At 47.8% G+C, this 23,209-nt stretch overlaps 1 protein-coding gene across 2 annotated transcripts in view; it reads right to left on the bottom strand.

Annotated features, from left to right (window-relative positions):
- NOX3 (NADPH oxidase 3) overlaps positions 1–23,209 on the bottom strand; it is a 530,542-nt gene that overhangs the window by 106,311 nt on the left and 401,022 nt on the right. For both annotated transcript variants that reach the window (XM_069607737.1, XM_069607738.1), the window contains exon 9: positions 1,789–1,951. In XM_069607737.1, coding sequence (XP_069463838.1) covers positions 1,789–1,951 — 163 coding nt within the window. The remainder of the gene's footprint in view (positions 1–1,788; positions 1,952–23,209) is intronic.

Genomic DNA, 23,209 nt, shown 5'->3' with positions numbered 1-23,209 from the left:
ATTTGAGGACCGCAGTCACCCATTTCGCCTTCCTTAGTATGTTGGTTTGTCGCAGGCTGAGATATGCCTCAAAATGTACTGTAAAATGCTCAGGTGCTATGCTCAGTGCCCTGCTCAGACTTCTGCCCATCAAGAACAGGGTCTGTCGAGACAGGGCAAAGGGATTGGTCGGGGCTGGGGCCAGAATCCCTGCTCATTTCACCCAGAGGTCTACCCTACTGTCTCTCACAAGCCCCAAACTCTTCTCACACAGTTCCTAAAAAAATGCATCCCCTCCCCTGCTACCAACAACCACAGCTCACAGGTTTTTAACAAGGTACCAGGACTTTGGGATTAGAGTGATGCTACAACCTTGGGGGAGCAAAAAAGATGGAAGGCCTAAACAAGAGCACAGGGAGCAGAGATGGCTGCGAGATGGTGAAGAGCAGTGTGTTGGCAGTAACAGGGGTTTTGGGGGTGGGAGATTTGATGGACTTTTCAAATAAGGCTTTGATCTCGAGTTTGCAGTCTCTCTGGCCCCTTGGGTCTCAGGAGAATTTATTTTCTGGGCCACAGCTAAATGATGGGTCCATGGCAAACACAGTCCTGCTGTATTCATCCAGATGTTAAGGGCTGTACTTCCAAGAGTAGGGAGGGGTTGTCATGAATTAGCACGTGCACATGGTATGAGCTGTTCCCCCACAGAGGGTCTCCTGCAGCCATGGAAGGTACTGCCTCAACCAATAACAGCTATTTGCACTACAGAAGAAAGGTGCTGAGAGGCTGCCGGGCCGTCTCTCCGAAGTATGTGGGGGTGTTGACTGAAACTGTGCTCTTACATTTACAGCTTTTACACAAGTTGGTAAAATGTTTTAGGAAATGTCAGAGAAGGCAGCAGAAAGTACTCCACACTCACTCCTAAACTGGGCAGCTGATATGTGTTCCCTCTGTGACCAGAAAAGCAAAGGTGCTTTGCCCTCCCTCAGTCTCATGCTAAACCAGCTGTGAAATTTAAACGGGGGTGCAACACAAAGATGAAGCTTGCAGCTCCCTGAAAATGGAGCAAGGCAGCATTTGTGTGGATAGGATCAGTCAATGTGTAAATGACTGAGCTACTCTGTAAACTGGGTCAAGGGTTGTAGAATGCTGCTTGTGAGAGCTCCTTTTGTCCACCTTGTCCAGTATAGAAACCTATGGACACAAACACTCATGCAACACAAAGAAGAAGCTTTCGGCTGCCTGAAATGTAATGGTTATGGTTCCCATTTTGTTGCAACCAGTGCTAAAACACATCCACATATGTTCGCCATATTTCTTCATTATCACATCCTCGATTAAAGAAACTCAAAAATGTACCATATGATCCTAACAAGCAAGTGTAGGAATGTCCTTTTAAATTGACATATTTGTTTGAAATCGTGTTGGTTACATGGGCAGCCGCAGACATGTAGCAAAATAAAATCAGCAGCAGTGATCCTGGTTCATATCATGGATTAGTGTGTTACAAAATGGGATAAGGAGTCTCGCGGACAGTGATGACTTGTAGGTGGTATAAAACAACAGAGAGACCCTAACGATCCTCAATGGGTCTGATATTTGAAATTATTTTCTCTGTGTGATTCCTATTGAAAAGGGAAAAAAACACTTTATGGCACCATAATGAATATCCTGTGATTAGTGACATACAAAAGGCAGCCCGCCACCCCTCCTTAGTGATTGGCCTTATTCATTCTTTCACATAAGCCCATGGCCAGGTTCAAAAGGAGGAGATATTTTCACTGTAGATTTATGAATTACGCTTGCTCTTACCTTTTCCAGTTTCTGCTCAATGTCCGGATTGCAGAATCTGTACCAAATAGATTTTAGAACTGAAGCGAATGGAGTTACCCCGATTCCTGCTGCAATGCACACACTGACTTGATATTGGAACACGCCAGTAGTTGCTGATCCGAAGGGCCCATCAACCGCCAGCCTAGACGAACACAACAGATTTTAAGATATACGTTTAGGTGAAAACCGGCCCTTTGTTGTGGCCCTTATCTCATTGCCCTTAGTTTCTTTGGAGTGGAACCTCCTCAGTGCGCATGACTGGCTCGTCATTGCCCCTATGCTCCCCATTGCGTTAGGAATAGGATGAAGTCAGGCTTGATGGTCATTAGTGCATTTTCCTTCCACATCTCGGTTCCATAACCTCACATGCCCAATGCTTCATTATGGTTATGTAGTCTATGACGAGAGGAAGAAGAGCAGCAACTTTCACCGAAACACCTGAAGGTCAGGCCTCACCCTCACAAGCCTCTCTTGCTGTGATATCAAACAATACTGTTCACCAAGGTCTAAGTTGGTCTTCTACGGTGGAATTTGGGGCACATTTATTGGATGTGGGATTAATCTGGCAACCTCCTAGATTTGGCTTGCCCTAAACCTGTATCTGTCTCTCTGTCAAGTTATGTTATTGTATGATAATAGGCTTTGATCCATCGCCAAATCCCTGCATAGCAGTAGAGTGACTAGGCTTGTCTGTGGAGTGGCGGACTCTGCCCCCACTTGGGGTATCCAGACCTTGATCCGCTGGAAGAAATAAATGAGTGGGGTGGGGGCAAATAAGAGGATAGAAAAGCGGGGAATAGATGCTACAAAGGGTCGGAGTGATGCAGTTGTCATAGCATGGGTGCATGTCAGTCCTGTAATGGACCATAGTTCCGCAAAAGGCAGGAGGTAGATATGTCCTAAAATGTTGTGATAGTTGGGGAGCTACAACCTTGTTTTACTAGCATGCTATAAACTCCCCTTTGCAATGGTTTCGAAGTCTAGTCTCTTTTGAGGCAATGCACACTTCCAGCACTCTCCAAACAGGCCAGAGCCCTCATCCACTGCTGCACAACTAGGGAAAGCGAGTAGTTCTGTACACCGCCTGCTATGACTGTATGTGAGTAATGTTTTGATACTAGTATGCAGCTTAATTTGTGTTTGCAAAATGGCCTTCAATGGTTAGAATAGTGATGATATGATGAGTATCCTGCTATGGCAGTTACCAAGGACCTCAGGACATACTTAGATATTGTGCGTTATTAGTAAACGCATGCAGTATTTCGGGAATACTTGCCGTTTTAACATAGCGTACAATTAGAGGTTTTTGCAATCCATATGATTAAAAAAAACAGGGTCTAGATTATCTGAAAGAAAATCATTGATGCTAAAAATGTAACACATGAATGATAGCACCAGCGTTGCTGCAGACAATAGAAAATTAAGCAAACAGGTTTTATCTGTATGATCTTAAAATGTTTGGAATGCGGCGAATAGAATTCTGACTGTTTTTTGTACTGTATTTGCTGCGTAACTTAAAGTAAATATGTTTTCTACATTTCTTTTTTATTTTGCATAGCAGACGTAGTTGAAACTACTCTGATCCACTATTGTCGCAGGGGAAACATTTTTAGAGAATATGAATTGTATGAATTGGGTCTGAACCTGTGTGCTCCATTCTCTACTATAGAACCAACACAATTGGTCCTAAATGAATTTGTTCCATTGTTTTGCACAAAGTTTATATAATCTTGCCCCATGCTTAAAGTGGGAGTACTATTTCCATTTCAAATGGTGGTATTGACCTGGGCGCTATTACAGCATACAGTAATACCGCGTATCACCAGTGGCACCCAATGGAAGTCCAAAATGAACAGTAACCCTTAAATAGTGCGGGGAATTAAAGCTAGAGCATGCAATAAGGGTATTTCCGTTTGGCGGTATCACCAAAAGTACTACATTCTGAATATTACACCAGTCAACCTGTGGTCTCAGTTTCCTTTGTGTACTGCATTTGAGGCAAATTGACAGGCTCACAAGTCAGCTTGGAACGACGGTGGGAAATGTGCAATTCTGGTTGAGTTTGCGTTGTCATATACCGTAAAACGTATAGGGTACAATTCACAAACAATGAAACATGTAAATATATCCAAGCTAATGGACATTTTTATATTAAAAAAGGTGAACTGTACATTTCGAGGGCCGCGAGTGAGTACAAATGATGGGCAGGTGGTTCCCCTAGAATATATTAGTGTGAAATGAGCGTATTTATGGACTGCCACCAACCAGACAGGCACTTTCAACTATGAACGTCATACATGCTTAATTGATACGTTTAAAAAAAAATGTATTGAAAGTTTATAACAAAACTAAAACATGACCTGCGCCCACACTGTGAAGGGCCAACATACTTCATGTTACCAGTCGCTGCCTCTTTATGAGGCAGGCAGTCACATGGGAGAGGGTGAAAGGAAGGGGAGAAGCTGACAAGGAAGTCAGTATGTAGTTAATCTAAGAATAAAGAGGACGTTGAGAAACCACTCTGGTGTTGTGTCGTTATTTCCACGGGCCTGCAAGGCCCAACAACTGGCGACGAGGCTATCTCCAGTGACCCGGAATATTCCAAACTGGCGGGTGATCCCACCTCGCCAGCTTGCTGTTCCAGCTCCTGATCCATGCCCAGTCTGTGCGCAGCCCGCGTGCCAGTGATCCCGCAGCACGGTTTCATGCCCGATCCCGGGCTGATGTAAAGTGCGGGACAGAGCGCTCTCCCTGCAACACCCCTCCTCCTGGGGCGAGATACCATGGGCACCCGCCACGCGGCGTTCCGCCAACGGCCATCATAGACTGCTGAGCGGAAACACGTGCGCATATGCAGCACCTGCAGGTTGGTGCTTGAACACTGCGCTGCTCTTCACTCTCCACTACCAGCGAGCCCTCTAGTATCATGGCCTATGTCCTCCCAAAGGCAGCCATCCCTTTATCGGGACTTCCGAGCACCCGGCCTGCCAGAGCCAGAGCCCCTGAGAGCACGCGTAGTGCTTCGCACACATGCACCAGTCAGAGTGAGGTGCATATAAATGTACCCCACGCACATCATCAAGTGGAAGCAACTGGGACATGACCTTTTTAGTTTCTGCCTCAACCCCTGAAGGGGCCTCCGAAAACAGAAAAAAAAGAAGAGGCACCCAAAGCCTCCCCCACATGAACATAAAGAGGAAAGTGGGTGGCAAAACACTCTGCCGCAAAATCATAGCCAGGGTACCAACACAGCAGGTCAGGAATCCACCCTCTGATATTCTTGCACAAAGTCCAATGCACAGGTCGCACGTGCACAAATGCAATGATCCCACCGGAGGGGACCTGTGCAAAAGGGCGCCCTTACCTCAACTGCCACACCTGCCACAATGAGCAACCAGCGGTCACCACACCCACGCCCAGATCAAAATCGACCCTGTTGTGTATGCCACTCCCTTTCACAATTACCCCACAGGTGGACAAAGGCCCGAGATGGGTCGAGTAGATGGAAGACTTTAATCATTTTGTCAAAGCAGCAGGGGAGGAAAAGTCACCAAACCTCTATGACATGTTTATCAACCTGGTCGGCAGTGGAATCCGATTTCCAACGAAATCTCCGGCACGAACGTGCAGGCGCGGATGGGCAAAGCCAGTCTACAGCAGTCCGCGGCGAGCGTGGTAAGTGTCCCACTGTTTCCTTGTATATGCTGTGGTTGCGTATCTCTCTATTAGTATGGGCATCAAATGTCATGCCTGCGCCACATTGGCGATCATTATGGACCTTATTTCCCATTTTCGAGACTTTGGTACTTTTCTATTTTTTCCAACAAACTTCAATTACCACAATGCACTTGGCTATAAACATCTATTCCTGGCTATTCCTATTGGTCATCATCGGAACTACAATCCCCAGAAGCCCTAGGGATTTGCTCTGCTTCCACCAGCTCAGGAACAGAGAGGGAGGTGGCCGATTGTCTGCAGTTGTGCTTAGCCAGGTGCGACCAATTAGCCTGCCTCTGTGCTGGGCTGGGCAGTATAAAAGCTGCTGCCTGCAGGGGCTCAGTCTCTTGCATTGAGAGTCCTCCCAGCACCGTTTTGCTTCATGCTACGGATCTTTGTATGCGGTTCCCCCTTACCCCTGCTTTGGATCCAGCCTTGCAGCCGATAAAGCTCCGCTGCTACCTTCCGTCCTTGCTTTCCAGGATCCAGCCTTGCAGCCGATCACGCTCCGCTGCTACCTTCCGTCCTTGCCTTCCAGGATCCAGCCTTGCAGCCGATCACGCTCCGCTGCTACCTTCCGTCCTTGCCTTCCAGGATCCAGCCTTGCAGCCGATCACGCTCCGCTGCTACCTCCCGTCCTTGCCTTCCAGGCTCCAGCCAAGCAGCCGATCATGCTCCGCTGCTACCTTCCGCCATTGCCTTCCAGGCTCCTGCCTTGCAGCCGATCACGCTCCGCTGCTACCTTCCGCCCTTGCCTTCCAGGCTCCTGCCTTGCAGCCGATCACGCTCCGCTGCTACCTTCCGCCATTGCCTCCCAGGCTCCTGCCTTACAGCAGATCACGCTCCACTGCCTTCAACCTACAGTCTTCGTCTGCTGGGCTTCCAGTCTAGCAGCCTTCTACAGTCCTCCTGCACCCTTCTACAGTCAGTGGCCGTACTCCTCTGGGCTCTCTCCTTGCTGCCCGGCCCTTCTGGGCTCCTTGCCGTGCAGCCTGCTTCACTCCGTTCCCCTAAGCCCTATCCCTCAGGGCTTCCTTCCTTACAGCCCTGCTCCTTTTGGGCTTACCCATTGCTTCCCTGCTTTTCTGAGCTTTCTACCTTGTACCCTACCGTCCTCTGCTATACACATCAGTTTACCTTCATTATTTGCTTTCAGTTATTACAGTTCCCCTGTTTTCTGACTGTTGCTCCCTTGCTTTCTTCCTTGTTTTCAACCCTCAGTTCTTTCTCCCTATCCAATCCTGTTATACGGCTTTCCCTTCATTTCCTTCTGCTAGTTTGCTATTCGACTTCCTTTTCCCTGGATTTATCTGTTAGTGTCTTCTCTTGTACTGTTTGTAGACCCCTTGTACAGAGCTTGTCTGTTGGTTTCCGTCAGGCAACCTCTGCCCTTTCCCTTGTCTAGTTTCTACGTTACAGACACCCATAGCTGTTGTTCCAAGCCATGAGCAAACAGTGTGGGCCTCTGTTATAGCAAACTGTGCAGAAGGTTAGAGTTTTCCTAAGGTTCGTGGAATACTCTTTTCCTATATCTGCATACACCCCAAGAGGAATCTATTCTGTACCTTTTCCCTTACTACACTTGCCTACTCTTCGCTCTCCTTTCTTTCAGCTGTGTGTGAACTTATCTGTCCTCTTTACTTTGGCACAACCACCCAAACCCTTCCTGGGTGTCCTGTGCCACTCTTTATAGAGTGCCATCCGTGACATCAAAGAAGTATTAGAGGACATTGCAAAGGCCAGAGAGCTATCCCTGGCGAGGCTCCCAGAACTTGTGAGCACCATAGTCGCATCTCAGCCTTCAAAGTTGGAAGAAATGGAAAGTGCCGCTAGGAATAGAGGCGCGGTCCCCACTGTGCCTCATAAAATGCACATACATAGCAATGAAGGCAAGTTGAAATCAGGGCAGATACTCTCTAGTGGGCCTGGTGAGCCACAAAAAACTCATCTAGCAGCGGAGCAAGTAGAAGTTGGGGTAAACAATAGTGATCGGGGAGATGGCACGCTTAAAAAGAAAGAGCAGAATACGCTAAAAATCTGTCTCTTGAATACGCGCTTTCTGAGCAAACATGTGCTTCATATACATTATTTGATTCTAGAGGAAAAACTAGTTATGTTGTTCCTTACAGAGACATGGTTAAAGGATCCAATAGGCCCGGTAAGCGACAAAGCAGTACCAGAAGAGTTTCAAAAACATCACAAGAATAGAGACAATGGGGTGGAGGGGGAGTTGCCTTAATTGCCAGAGACTCTATCAGTTTGTTCAAAGCAATGGTAGTATGTACTAGCTGTGAAGCACTACATCTTAAATACACTCCATCCCCAAATGAGTGCATTAACCTGATAGTTTTATATAGGCCTCCCTCCCTCATCTCGGAGTTCTGTAGTGAACTCATGCAGCAGCTCAACATCTTTAAGTCAACTAACTCAGCCACACTATTAGTAGGGGACTTTAAAAGGTGGTGTGGGAATGTGTTAGACAAGGAAGCCATTTTACTTGAAAAAACTTTGAAAAATATAGACTTCCTAGTAAAAACAATGAACCCACGACTGCCAAAGGTAACCCGCTAGACTGGGTTGTTACGCATAATCTTAACACCCACAACATGGTAACCTCTCCATGAATCTGGTCAGATCACTTCACAGTTACCTTTGAGGTACATTTGCAAAACCTCCCCAAAACAATCAAGAGCCCCCATGTAAATGTACAAAGTAGAAATTTCAAAAATATAGGGCCTTCTCAGCTGGAACCATGCTTAAAAAAGATAGCCGAAAATGGAAAACTTCCTGTGAGAGTATCCTTAAAATCTACTCCGACCAAATTTTGAATCTGGTGGATAAGTATGCACCTCTCAAGTCTAAACTGGCGAGGAAGATACCTTGGTTTCACAGTGAGCTTCGTAAGCTCAAGATTGAGAAAAGAAGCCATGAAAGGAAGTGGTAAAAAGACCCATCGGCAGCCAATAAAGAACTCTGGAAAGAAATGAATGCAAAGTATAGAAAGAGTGTCAGAGATGCAAAATCTAATTGCTACAATGATCAGATAGAAGCTGCCCCAAACTCTAAAAACAATCTCTTTAGTATTCTAAATTCGGTAGAAAAACCGAGGGCTCTGTTCCCCCCATTCATGTCATCGGACGAGGATTGTGAACTAGTGCAGAGGACATTCACTGAGAAAATCCAGAAGGCCAGAGAAGCCATTATTAAGGCCAGAGAAGCATCTAGTAAGTACTCTTCCCCCTATATGAGACAGAGAGAAATGGAAAGTTGTAACTTCCACTTGATCTCTGAAAAGGAGATAGTTAAAATGTTATCAAACATGAAACTCTCTTCGTGCACCGAAAATATAATTCCACCTAAAATTATCCTGGATAATAAGGAACTGTTTGCCCCAGTTCTGACTAAAATAGTCAATGCCTCATGTCAAGATGGCAAAGTACCTCAATGCATTAAAGAAGTTGCCATCACGCTCTTGGTCAAGAAGGTGGGCCTGGATTCTAAGGACCCGAGTAATCTGCGTCCAATCTCTAATTCTAATTTTCTTCTCAAAGTCATGGACAAAATAGCAACCACACAACTTCAAGCACATGTTGAAGCAAATGACATTCTCAATGAGCGGCAGTCAGGTTTCCGTGCCTCAGACACTATGCTAGATCTTTTGAATTGTATGCTAGCTATCCTTGACAAGGGTAAGACAGGGCTTTTAATGTTATTAGATTTAAGTGCAGCCTTTGATCTGGTCGACCACCACTTATTACAGCAGGTCCTGGATAAAAGGGCAGGGTGCTCGCCGGCAGCACTGGCTTGGCTGACATCATTTCTGGCAGACTGTAAAACAAAAGTGCACTGGGCAGATAAGTTCTCCAAGGTGGTTCACATAAACTCTGAGGTTCTGCAGGGAGCCAGTCTGAACCCTCTACTTTTTAATCTTTATGTGAAATGTTTGTGTGAGTTATTAGAAAGTGTCGGCGTATTTTTCACCAATTACGCTGACGATACCCAGGTAGTGCTGGAGCTGGAGGGAACCTATTTACTTGACAATGCCAAGATCTCAGAGGTATATGGCATAGTAGAACAATGGATGGAGGGCAATTGGATGTGCCTGAACAGTAAAAGGACAGTACTGATGATTTTTGGCTTGTAATTAGCACGGACAAAGTTAGGAGCAGATTATGAGTACTTCAATATCAAAGACTCATGTATTAAAGTCGTAGCGCAGGTTAAAACCCTAGGGATGATGATGGAGGCGTCCCTGGGGGATGAGGACCAGGTGAATTACTTGCATAAAAACAATTCGTATTACTTTCGGCTGTTGAGAGCCATCCGCCCACTCCTAAGTGAGAACAATTCTGCTACCATCGCGAGGGCAATCATCTTATCACGCCTAGACTTTGGCAATTCATTGCTGCTCGGGGCCTCTAAGAAGGGTTTACAGAGATGTCAGATCATGCACAATAACACGGTACGTGCCATCAAAGGAATGAACAAGAGAGATCACGTATCTGAAGGTAGGAGAGCTTTGCACTGGCTCAGGATAGAAGACAGGATTCTCTTCAAATCACTGACACTGGTGCATAGATGCCTGTATGACTCTGCCCCGGTTTATCTTAAGACAAAACTCGTAAGATATACCCCTAGTCGGACACTGAGGTCAGAAGCTCAGGCCAGGATTCAAGTACCCTCTTTTAAGTGAGCACAGGGCGCAGGCAGAGCTTTCCCGGTGTGAGTGGCTCAACATTGGAACAGGCTGCCAGATCATTTGCGTTTGGAACTGAATAACAGAACCTTTAGGAAGCACCTTAAAACTCATTTGTTCAAATATATTTGCCTACGAGTGTTGCTCCAACCTGTTATCCCTGATGTTCTTGTCCCGTTCTGTTGCATGTCTTATGTTTAAGTGCCCTGATGCCTGCAGGCTGCCGGCGCTATTTAAGCATGCAAATAAATAAATAAATGCCCTAAATAAGAAACTCGTGATTGAACCAAATCGAGACTATGAACGCTACATATTCAATCAGTGTACCCAGAGAGTGGAGGAGACGGTGGATGAGTTTATCACCTGTTTGAGGGTAAAAGGCATGCATTGTCCGTTCCACACATTCTCCCTGGATCAGGCGATACGACTACATGTGATAGAGGGTTGCCGGTCCCCTGCCCTCAAGAAACCCCTCTCAATTGACAAAGTGAGCGAACTGGTGAGAATCTTGAGAGAGTGGACGCGCAAGCAGCCTCCATGACAGGCACCTCCAACACAAAGCAGCACAAAACCAAACTCATTGCAGCACTTCAGCCAGCACACCAGCGACCAGGAAACATAGGGGCCGTATCCTACAGAGGAACCAACCAAACAGGACCCAGACCACAAAGGCAATGCTATAGCTGCAGAATTGCGTTCCTACATACAGGGACTTGCCCCGCACTCTCACAAAGATGCGCCAACTGCGGAAGAGAGGGACACTTCCAGTCCGTATGCAGAGAATAAACCCACAGCCGTAAAACAGAATGTATGTGCAAGCCCCTCAAGGCCCATCCTACCAAAACAGATTGTTCCAGTCAGGACCACACCAGTATGTTAGAGCTGTGGAAGAGTATCACTCGGCGGACCACACCCAAAGCTATGAATATTACGACCAACCTCCACAACTCGAATACGACGGACCCCCGCAATCATATCAAGACTACCTTGAACAGTACCATTTTGCACCCCCATATGGAAGAGATGACTACGACCACTCATACTAGGATGAATATGTCAACCTCATCCTGGATGACCGCGAAGCAAAAGAGGCACCCAGGATAGCGGTCATTATTGTAAACAAGCAATTTTGCTTTCTGGTCGATTCTGGCGCCACCGTCAACATCATGGGTGAACAAGAATTCCTGCAGATCCCCGAAAAGCTGACGCTGGCCAAAACAAATGCAAGGATTTTCCAATGGGGAGCGACACTGCCTCTCCACTCCATAGGCCACTTCAAACAGCAACTCATGCACAAAGGCCTGACAATAGCCACAGTCATCCATGTAATTCGGAGCCCGACAAAAGGCTGATGCCTCCTTAGCTATCATACCGCATCCTGCCTGGGCCTCATCGACATCCACTTTCATTAAGGGACATGATTCAGTTGACCCCACCATCGGAAGACAGAAGAGAAGGGGTATACACAATAAGTGCCACTTCCCCAAAGCAGAGGCGTTGCTAGGGGGGGGCTAAGGGGGATATAGCCCCTGGTCTTTTGGTTGTAACACCAGATAGAATCTCAGGAGCTACAACCAAAAGGCTAGCTAGCCCCCAGTCGCAACAGCTCTGACATCAGAGTAGCCCCGGGTCTTTTCCAGACCTAGCAACACCCCTGCCTCAAAGCCAGACCTCATCACTATGGAGACTATCCTTGCAGAATTCCCCATCTTATGCAAAGGACTGGGAAAACTGAAAGGGGCTCCCATAAAATTACACATTGACGAAAACATCCAGCCCGTCCCCCTGCACCCCAGAAGAGTGGAGTTCCATCTGCATGAGGCTGTGTCAAGAGAACTCACCCAGCTACTCGACGACGGCATCATCGAGCCAGCAATGGGCCCGATCCCATGGGTGTCACTGTTGGTAATTGTGCCCAAGGAAGGCGGACGGTTGCAGTTGTGTGTAGACATGAGGATGGCCAACACCACCATACAAAGAGTCACCCTGTCCCGTGTATAGAAGACATGATTGTCCAACTCAACAAATCTGTGATGTTCTCCAAGCTCGATCTCAACCAAGGGTATCACCAGCTGGAGCTGCACCCTGATTCGAGAGGAATCACCACATTCACCACCCATGAGGGCCAATTTCAGTACAAACACCTTAAATTTGGTATCTCATCAGCGGCTGAAATTTTTCAGGAAGCCATAAGGCATCTGATCAGACCAATCAGAGGAGCGCTAAATTATAGCGGCTACATACTTGTCTTTGGCACATCCCGAGAGGACCATGACGCTGATTTGCTTGCGACCTGTACGGCAGTCCTGGGAGCAGGGCTGTCACGGATGGCACTCTATAAAGAGTGGCACAGGACACCCAGAAGAGTTTGGGTGCTGAAAATAAGTGGACAGACAAGTACACACACAGCAGAATGGAAATAGAACGAAGAGTAGGAAAGAGTAGCAAGGGAAAAGGTACAGAATGGATACCCTCTTGGGGTGTATGCAGAATAGGAAAAGAGTATTCCACGAACCTTGGAAATACTCTAGCCTTCTGCACAGTTTGCTATAACAGAGGCCCACGCTGTTTGCTCATGACTTGGAACAGCAGCTATGGGTGTCTGTAATGTAGAAACAAGACAAAGGAAGGGGCAGAGGTTGACTGATGGGGAACCAACAGACAAGCTCTGGAACAAAGGGTCGACAAACGGTACAAGAGATGTTACAACAGACAAATCCAGGAAAGGAGGTGATAGCAAACTAGCAGAAGGAATAGAAGGGAAAGTCGAGTAACAGGATAGGATAGCAGAGGACAGTAAGGTACAAGGTAGAGAGCTCAGAGGAGCAGGAAAGCAGTGAGTAAACCTACAGGAGTAGGATGGTAGGGTAGAAAGCCAGAGGAAAAGGGTTTAGGGCAGCCGGAAAGAGGTAGGCTGTAGAGCAGGGAGCCCAGAGGACAAGGGCTAAGGCAGCCGGAGTGAGGCAGGCTGTAGAGCAGGGAGCCCAGAGGACAAGGGCTAAGGCAGCCGGAGTGAGGCAGGCTGTAGAGTAGGAAGCCCAGAGGATAAGGGCTAAGGCAGCCGGAGTGTGGCAGGCTGCAGAGCAGGGAGCCCAGAGGACAAGGGCTAAGGCTGGAAAGCAGCAGAGCTAGATCAGCTGCAATGTGGAGGGCCCGCAGGTCAAGGGCGGAGGCTGGAAGGCAGCAGAGCGAGATCCGCTACAATGTGGAGAGCCCGCAGGGCAAGGGCGGAGGCTGGAAGGCAGCAGAGCGTGATCCGCTGTAATGTGGAGAGCCCGCAGGGCAAGGGCGGAGGCTGGAAGGCAGCAGAGCGAGATCCGCTGCAATGTGGAGAGCCCGCAGGGCAAGGGCAGAGGCTGGAAGACAGCAGAGCGAGATCCGCTGTAATGTGGAGCGCCCGGCAGGGCAAGACTGTGAAGAAGGGAGCCTGAAAGGCTATGGCTGGAGGCAGCAGGGTGAAGCAAGCAACAAGGCAGGGAGCCCAAAAGGCTAGGGCTGTAGGCAGCAGGGTGTAGCAAGCAACAAGGCAGGGAGCCCAAAAGGCTAGGGCTGTAGGCAGCAGGGTGTAGCAAGCAACAAGGCAGGGAGCCCAAAAGGCTAGGGCTGTAGGCAGCAGGGTGTAGCAAGCTGCAAGGCAGGGTCCAAGCAGGAGTGCAGGAGTGATGATTAACAGCATACAAGGAACCGAAGTCAGGAGCGAAAGGTGGAGGGAGGACTCTCAGATGCAAGAGGCTGAGCCACTGCAGGCAGCAGCCTTTATACTGCCTAGCCCAGCACAGAGGCAGGCTAATTGGTTTCACCTGGCGAATCACACCTGCAGGCAATCGGCCACCTCCCTTTCTGTTCCTGGGCTGGTGGAAGCAGGAACAGACTCTAAGGCTTCTGGGGGGTGTAGTTCCATAGAAAACCAATAGGAACGGCCAGGAAACAATGCTTGCGGCCAGGTGCATTATGGTATGCGTAGTTAGTTTACAATAATCATTAAGCAGCAAAGTCCAAATGGAGCATAAATGGATGTGCCCATGGCGCAGGCATGACAGTATGCCCCTCTCCAGGCCCCTCTCCAGGCTCCCTGAAGACCGACCTGGAGGAAGAGTGTCTGTTCCACAGTACAAGAGTCTTACTCCAAATAGGCACATCATGAGGTACCAGAAACGAGTTGTAAGGTGAGAGTCTTGAATTACGGAGCCAGTACCAATGTTCTGAACCTTTGATGTAGAATTCAGAAAAGATGAAGTCTTTGGAACACAGACCCCAACTGTGTGTGCATGAAGAGAGGAACTGCGAAAAACTGCTGCAGGCTCCAAGATAGACTTTTTCTTGACGGGAAACAGTATGATGTTGGAAAGTGGAGCCATAGGTACAGCAGAATTGGTATCTTTAGGAAGGTTTTCCAAGACATCCGAAGTAGCAATGACAACATTAGAGTTAGCCATAGAGAGTTCAGAGGATACAGCAGCGGTGAGATCTTGGATGGCTGTAGGGGGTATCGATGCTGTAACAACTGGGTGTGAGGGTGCCATGAGAGAGCCAGCAGGCTGGAAAGCACATGAGACTGGTAGAGTAGAGTCTGGCAGTCTTAGAGCTATAGATATACCAGCAGGCACAACTGGAGTAGTAGTTTCAGGATTCCCAATAGCTATAGCAACCTCAAGATCGGTAGCAGGGACTCCAGAAGTCTCAAATGTGTCAGGGGGTTTTTGAACCACAGCAGCAGAGAGATCTTGAATAGTAGTTGGAAGTTCGAGTGCTATCGCAGCCATAGACAGATCAGGTGATGCAACTACTGGTAGATCGGGTACCACAACCACTGTCGATTCAGGGGGTATCGAAGAAACAGAAGATGTTAATTGTTCGAGAGTGATGTCTGATAGCACAGCCGCACTTTGGCAAGCCCCGCTTGCCACTTCAGCATGCTCGGTGTGAACTGTGCCAGTCTCTTCAGCTGCTATAGACATTGCAGAGGAGGTTGTAGGTATGAGAACTGGACGATAGGCAAGGGTGAGGGCGGAACCATCCTTTGACTCAGAAGAATTTTCAATCAGAAGACCACCCTTGTTTTGTTGTGTAATGGCTGTGTGCGTGATTTGACCCACCGGAGAAGTTAATTCTTTTCTGTCAGTACAACAACCTGAGTTTTTGCGGCTGGAAGGTGAAAGAGCTGTGTCAATCTCTAGAAGGGATACATATGCAATATTTAGGTCTTCCATCTGCTTGGTAAAAGTCTGTATACTTTTCTGTATGTCAACTCCAGGCCTTATCATGTCGATCTCTAACGAAAAGATGTCAGGTGTTGGACATATTGTCAGAAGGTCTGGTGACTTGTGTCCCTTCATAAGATTCTTATAATACAAAGAAACAAAGTCGTCATAGAGGTCTTCGGTCTTTCTTTTAAGGCGTAGGAGTTGTTCGTGTAGCAGGTAAGTATCATTAGATTGATCCAAAGCTTCAGAAGCTGGAGTGGCAGAAAATTCGGTTGTAGCAATGGGAAGACAGACCTTAGGGTTATTGCGATTAGCAGATACTGGGGAAGCATTAAGACAACCGATGGTTAGTATAGGTCTTTTGTACCCAGAACCAGATGCACGAACCTCAGGATCATGACTGCCTTGTCCTGACAAATAAGGGTTTCCAAAATTCTGGGGAGCTTGCCAAGCAGATCTTGCGCATATCACACTGGCAACGGCGTATTCAGGTTTAGATTCTCTGACAATGAGTGATATGTCCTTAGCTGTTGCGGTGTTAGCAGGCTTGTCAGAAGACGCAGGAGAGTTTTCCACTGTCTGGTCTAACAAGATCTGTAAGAATTCATTCTCTTGCTGTAGCTCTGCAACAGATAAGGACTGCGGATCATAGTCGCAAATGTCATAATAATTGTACATGGAAGAAGGGTCAGCTAGCCAGAGAGTATAGTACCGTGCTTGTAAATCTTTGTTTACTAAGGCGAGTCTGTCCTTTAGACTAGGTTTCTTGTCTGCTGTCTTTAGGGAAACCATAGGTTTATGCAAAGGTTTCTTAACTCGAAAGGAAAGCATCTTAGGTCTGTGTGTGCCTTTCCGGCCAATGAAATAAGAAATTTTTTGCTCTTGCATTCTGTCACGGATGGCACTCTATAAAGAGTGGCACAGGACACCCAGAAGAGTTTGGGTGCTGAAAATAAGTGGACAGACAAGTACACACACAGCAGAACGGAAATAGAACGAAGAGTAGGAAAGAGTAGCAAGGGAAAAGGTACAGAATGGATACCCTCTTGGGGTGTATGCAGAATAGGAAAAGAGTATTCCACGAACCTTGGAAATACTCTAGCCTTCTGCACAGTTTGCTATAACAGAGGCCCACGCTGTTTGCTCATGACTTGGAACAGCAGCTATGGGTGTCTGTAATGTAGAAACAAGACAAAGGAAGGGGCAGAGGTTGACTGATGGGGAACCAACAGACAAGCTCTGGAACAAAGGGTCGACAAACGGTACAAGAGATGTTACAACAGACAAATCCAGGAAAGGAGGTGATAGCAAACTAGCAGAAGGAATAGAAGGGAAAGTCGAGTAACAGGATAGGATAGCAGAGGACAGTAAGGTACAAGGTAGAGAGCTCAGAGGAGCAGGAAAGCAGTGAGTAAACCTACAGGAGTAGGATGGTAGGGTAGAAAGCCAGAGGAAAAGGGTTTAGGGCAGCCGGAAAGAGGTAGGCTGTAGAGCAGGGAGCCCAGAGGACAAGGGCTAAGGCAGCCGGAGTGAGGCAGGCTGTAGAGCAGGGAGCCCAGAGGACAAGGGCTAAGGCAGCCGGAGTGAGGCAGGCTGTAGAGTAGGAAGCCCAGAGGATAAGGGCTAAGGCAGCCGGAGTGTGGCAGGCTGCAGAGCAGGGAGCCCAGAGGACAAGGGCTAAGGCTGGAAAGCAGCAGAGCTAGATCAGCTGCAATGTGGAGGGCCCGCAGGTCAAGGGCGGAGGCTGGAAGGCAGCAGAGCGAGATCCGCTACAATGTGGAGAGCCCGCAGGGCAAGGGCGGAGGCTGGAAGGCAGCAGAGCGTGATCCGCTGTAATGTGGAGAGCCCGCAGGGCAAGGGCGGAGGCTGGAAGGCAGCAGAGCGAGATCCGCTGCAATGTGGAGAGCCCGCAGGGCAAGGGCAGAGGCTGGAAGCCAGCAGAGCGAGATCCGCTGTAATGTGGAGCGCCCGGCAGGGCAAGACTGTGAAGAAGGGAGCCTGAAAGGCTATGGCTGGAGGCAGCAGGGTGAAGCAAGCAACAAGGCAGGGAGCCCAAAAGGCTAGGGCTGTAGGCAGCAGGGTGTAGCAAGCAACAAGGCAGGGAGCCCAAAAGGCTAGGGCTGTAGGCAGCAGGGTGTAGCAAGCAACAAGGCAGGGAGCCCAAAAGGCTAGGGCTGTAGGCAGCAGGGTGTAGCAAGCTGCAAGGCAGGGTCCAAGCAGGAGTGCAGGAGTGATGATTAACAGCATACAAGGAACCGAAGTCAGGAGCGAAAGGTGGAGGGAGGACTCTCAGATGCAAGAGGCTGAGCCACTGCAGGCAGCAGCCTTTATACTGCCTAGCCCAGCACAGAGGCAGGCTAATTGGTTTCACCTGGCGAATCACACCTGCAGGCAATCGGCCACCTCCCTTTCTGTTCCTGGGCTGGTGGAAGCAGGAACAGACTCTAAGGCTTCTGGGGGGTGTAGTTCCATAGAAAACCAATAGGAACGGCCAGGAAACAATGCTTGCGGCCAGGTGCATTATGGTATGCGTAGTTAGTTTACAATAATCATTAAGCAGCAAAGTCCAAATGGAGCATAAATGGATGTGCCCATGGCGCAGGCATGACAAGGGCTGACACTCAACTTTGAGAAGTGTTGCATCAGCAAAACAAAACTCAAATTTTTCAGACACATCTTCTCTGTGGATGGCATGACCCCAGATCCAGATGAGGTCAGCACCATCTCCAACCTGCACGAATCAACGCAAGTTGTGGATGTCCGTTCTTTTCTGGGGATGGCCGGCTACTGTGCACGCTGTATCCCCCACTATGCGTCCCTCACCGAACCATTAAGGTGCCTGCTATAGAAGGACACAGTGTTCGAATGGTCAACGGGGTGCCAAGAGGTGTTTGATTCCATCAAGAGGGCCCTGTCAGAGGGTCGACATCTGGCATACTTCGACTCCACCTGGCACACAGAAATCATTGTGGATTCAAGCCCTGTAGGGCTAGGGGCCATCCTGGCGCAGACTAGTGGTCCAGACACGCACCCCAGACACATTGTCACATACGCGAGCAGAGCCTTGTCCGCTCCCGAGTCCGCATACTCTCAAGCCGAGAAAGAGAGCCTAGTGGCAGTCTGGACTGTGAACACTTTCACAACTTCATTATTGGAAAGAAATTCACACTCATCACGGACCACCAGGTGTTTCTGTCCCTGTTCGGCAACCCGTGCACCAAGATGCCGCCTACGATAAAACGTTGGGGCATCAGACTGCAGGAATACAACTACGACATCATTCACAGGCCTGGGGAGGGGGGTCAAAATCCAGCCAACTATCTGTCTCGGCATCCAGCAGCCTCGTCAGTCACCAGGAAGGGTGACACAGAATACATAAACTACGCGGCCGCCAACAAACTCCCACCGGCGATCTCCCTCAAAGCCGTCATGACCGCATCAGCGGCTGACCCGTCCGTGGCCCTAGACATCAGCCTGACTTGTAACAACAAGTGGAAGGACTACCGATGCACAGTTCTAAACCACCCGTGGGTGTGCAGAAAAAAGCTCGACAGACTAGCGAGGATACACACTGAACTTCCAGTCAAAGAACATGTCATCCTACTATGGGTGTGTCACTTAGTCATTCCTGCAACACTCAGAGCCGAAGTGATCAAGACGGCACATGAGGGACACCGAGGTTCTGACAACATGAAAAGACAACTGCGGTGCCATGTATGTTTTCCTTTCATGGACTTGTTGGTTGATAGCTGGGTCAAAAATTGCCCAGCATGCCAGTGCACAGCAAGGGCGGAAGCCCCCATCCCACTACAGCCGACGCACATCTCAGACCGACTGTGGTATAGAGTAGCGGTCGACTTCTATGGGCCGAAGGAGTCAGGGGAATATCTTCTGTTTTTCATTGACGAATATTCAAGATTCCCCATCATCAAAAGAATGGCGACTACCACATATGCCTAGGTGGCTGCAATATTTGATGAAGTACTCAGTGATGGGGCATCCCCAGGACAATCAAGTGGGTTTTGCCCATCAAAAGATTACTCCCAGATGGCCACATCCAATGGTATGGCCGAATGATTTATGGCTTCCAATGCAGAGAGCCTGCATCAAAGGCAATACCCCCCACCAGGCTCTATGCAGACTACTACAAGACTACCAAAATGCTCCCCATGAGGCCACCAATAGAAAGCCTGCAGGATTAATGGTCCGGTATGAGGTTCACACCCACATTGTGAGACATCCGGGAGCCCAAGAAGAAGATACCAACCTAATGAGAAGGGACACTGAACAGAAAGAGAAAGCAAAGTCAGAGACAGACCTGAGAAGGAGAGCAGTGCCTAAAGAATTCCATGTGGAGATGAGGTCCTGGTTCAACAGACAATGACAAAGAAAACGGATGCACGATATGCACAGAAGCCCCTAAAAATCGTTGCCATCAAGGGCACCATGGTAACCGCCCAGAATGCAGAGCATGAAGTTACAAGGAACAGCTTGCACCTCAAACACCTTATGAAGAAGGAGGATTGCGACCTACCTCCCCCTGAACTGGATCCCAAACCAAGGGTGCCACGGGAATACCTATGAGTTCCCCCTGTAGATACCCGCCACTGGATGGCGGAATCAGCCGAGGCGTCAGGAGTGGCCATGCCCAGCGAAAGAATTGGGCGAACCCAACACACGATCAGGAGACCACCTCGCCGTGTAGAAATGTGTTAAAACTGACGTCTGAATATTTGTACAGGGGTGATGTTTCCAGTCGCTGCTTCTTTAAGAGGTAGGCAGTCACTTGGGAGAGGTTGAAAGGAAAGGGAGGAGCTGACGGGAAAAGTCAGTACGTAGGTAACCTAAGAATAAAGAAGACGTTGAGAAACCACTCCGGTGTCTATTTCCACGGGCCTGCAAGGCCCAACAGTTCACATACAAAAAAACCTTTAAAACAGTCCTGGGATAGACTCTTGCTCAGTCACAGACATGCGAAAACACAGTTTCAGACCCTTATCTACTGCAACTGACGTTCAAACTCATGAATCGCCCCACATCCAAATGAGAAGCTTCACTCACATAACACAGCCAATCATTGTCCTCAGTCAAATGCCACAGAACGTGGTGACAAGGCACCCTGTGGCCCCTCAACCGAATCACATGCCACAAGCCACGTACATGAACATGATCGTTACTGGAGCACCAACACCCTGCACAGCAGACTCTCCTCATTAAAGTCTGAATCGCTCAAATTAACCCCTACCCTCAGGGTTTTCAGGCCTTACCCATGTGTGGCATAAGGTTATAGGGGTTGTTTCAAAACTCAGAGGGAATCTTTAGAGCAATTTAATGTTACGAACGTTCGTGGAGTAAGCTAAGAAATGGCAGCCATCTTGGCTGAGATTTCTACCAGTCCCCTGTTTTCAAATGTTTTAAATTAAAAAACATACACAAAATGAAAATAATTCCTCTCGTTTATACGGGATAGAAATGCAAGCGGGACAGCAGTTGTTCATACCAACATGGCCGCAGTAATAAAAAATGCACTGAATGTTAAACATGTAGCTTCTTTGCATTTCATACAGTGTGTTCAAATTAGGGGATTCATGCCTCTCCCGTCACACAAAAAAGCACATACATTTGTAAATTGGGATGCACTTTCCTGTGCAGAGAAATGCAGCTCCCACCCCTCATGTCAAACTGCGAAGGAATGAGATAAGGGGGGGCCTTTATCCAAAAAGGCCCCATTGCATATAAGGCACCATGTAAATTGCAGTACAATATTGCAAAACCCTCCTAGTCACCCGCAGCATTACACGCTGTGCCCTTTTGTTGACCTGTTTAATTTACAAACCACAGTATAGAACTCGATATTTGCAGAAAGATTTTATGGCTTGCCAACTGTCTAGTAGTGGACCACACACATCTAACAATCGTAGGGGACGCTGTGTGCCAATTTGGAAGCCAAGCACCTCAAGTGAAGTGTAGAATGGGCAACACACTTGACAAGACATTCACAGCATTGCATCTTCTACAATGAGAAACTGGTGAGCATGGCCTTCCCTCTGCTCTTCTTATCCCTTTGGAAGATCACCTTGCCATCTCATCTGTTCAGTATCCATGCACTGGTAATCCCCTTCGACAAACATAATAATTCTCTCCCAATGGCAGTCAGAGCATGGCTGGATCTCAAATTGGAAGACTTGAAACACACGTTCGAGAAAACCACACAAGCACATGGTTCCCAAAATCAGATGTTCTCGGTGAGAGGGGCTGCGCACATTACACCAATGGATACTTAAAGACCTGCACGAGCTCGTCTGCAGAAAACCTTTAGAACGCCACAGAAAAAACATTCATGAAATGGTTGCTTCCCATTCTGAACCCACTAGAGAAGAACCATTGGAAAGTGAAATGAATCTGCAGGTGAAACTGGAGCAGGAAAAACCAAGCATTGTGTCAACTGCACCTGATCCAATACGGGGCAACCACACTGCGAACAAGGACGCCACACTATGCAGAACACAAAGTGTGCTGCGTCAAAACAAAAGGCGAGCTTAAAATGAATCAAGGAGTTCCAGAACCGAGCCAACAACCTCATACAACCTGTGTAACATCATCACCTCAAATTGCGGTTCCAGAGTCTCTAAATTGAACTACGATCTGAACGTCTGGATGATGAAACAGAAAACACAGAGGCCATAGCTGGTAAGGACCAGGCACCACACACAGCAAAGGCGTTGCTGCTGATCTCTTTACCAGACCAGACGTTGCAAACCTTGGGACAACAAGCAACCATGCAAGCTTACAAGCTGGATATCTGCAAACCATTATCACTTGACAAACCCCCACTAGCAGGTGTAGGACACTTTTCAACACCTTGTTCCTGCAAGGTTTGGTTACTCAAGATTTCACAATAGTTTTCATTAAACCGCTAAAAAAAAGTAGGGGTTCGCCAAGGAAATCGAGGCAACTCCAGACCTATATTCAACAAATTCAACCCTGCACAACTAGTGACTGGGATCATCTATCACAGCTTAATAGATCTCACACAGGTAGGATGCATGGTCCTAAGCAATGCAGTATCAACTCTTATGTCAAGAAAAGAACAGGTACGCATAACGCAGGCACATTCATCCTCCTGGAGCTCTAAGTAACATTTAATTTCATTGGCCAGGAAAGACTGGCCGGGAGAACATGTCTGGACAGCAGAGTACCCCAATGGATGACATGCTTCCTCACCTAAAGGCCACGAGCAACATCATCACCACCTTTCCACACATCACCTCTTCGTAACCCCACATGGGTCTGGCCTCTTCACCCTAAAGTTTAGAATCCACCCAGCACCACTCATGAGAATCATCTGAGGATGCAACCTCACATACTACAGCTTTGTCAGTGACTGTTAGGCAAGATTGTATGCTGTAACCTTGTAGGAAACTACACCAGTATTGTCTTCCTGGTATTAGGTAAACCCAGCTATTGGTATAGGTCTGTACTACGCAAGTCGGTAGAGTGACTGAGCAGCCAGACTTATCTCAAGAGGGGTACATGTGAGCTGTAGCATCGAAATCCACGCATACAAGTATCCAAATAACACTTACACTCAAGGTTTACTAGTAAAATAATTATTTATTTATTTAACAGTCAGTTTTAAATAGCATTCTTTAAGGAGGGCAATGTGCAATAATAAAAATACACTTCATAACACCTTCTCAGAATCAAGAAAAGCAAGTGGATACTTTTTAGAGATGCTTCATACACACTTCCTACACCCTGAGATGACTTCAATTATTAGGAC

The sequence above is a fragment of the Ambystoma mexicanum genome, chromosome 4q (genome assembly GCF_040938575.1).
Source record: "Ambystoma mexicanum isolate Mex_15411 chromosome 4q, UKY_AmexF1_1, whole genome shotgun sequence".
Classification (NCBI taxonomy): domain Eukaryota; kingdom Metazoa; phylum Chordata; class Amphibia; order Caudata; family Ambystomatidae; genus Ambystoma; species Ambystoma mexicanum.
This window is presented reverse-complemented; position numbering and strand designations above follow the sequence as displayed.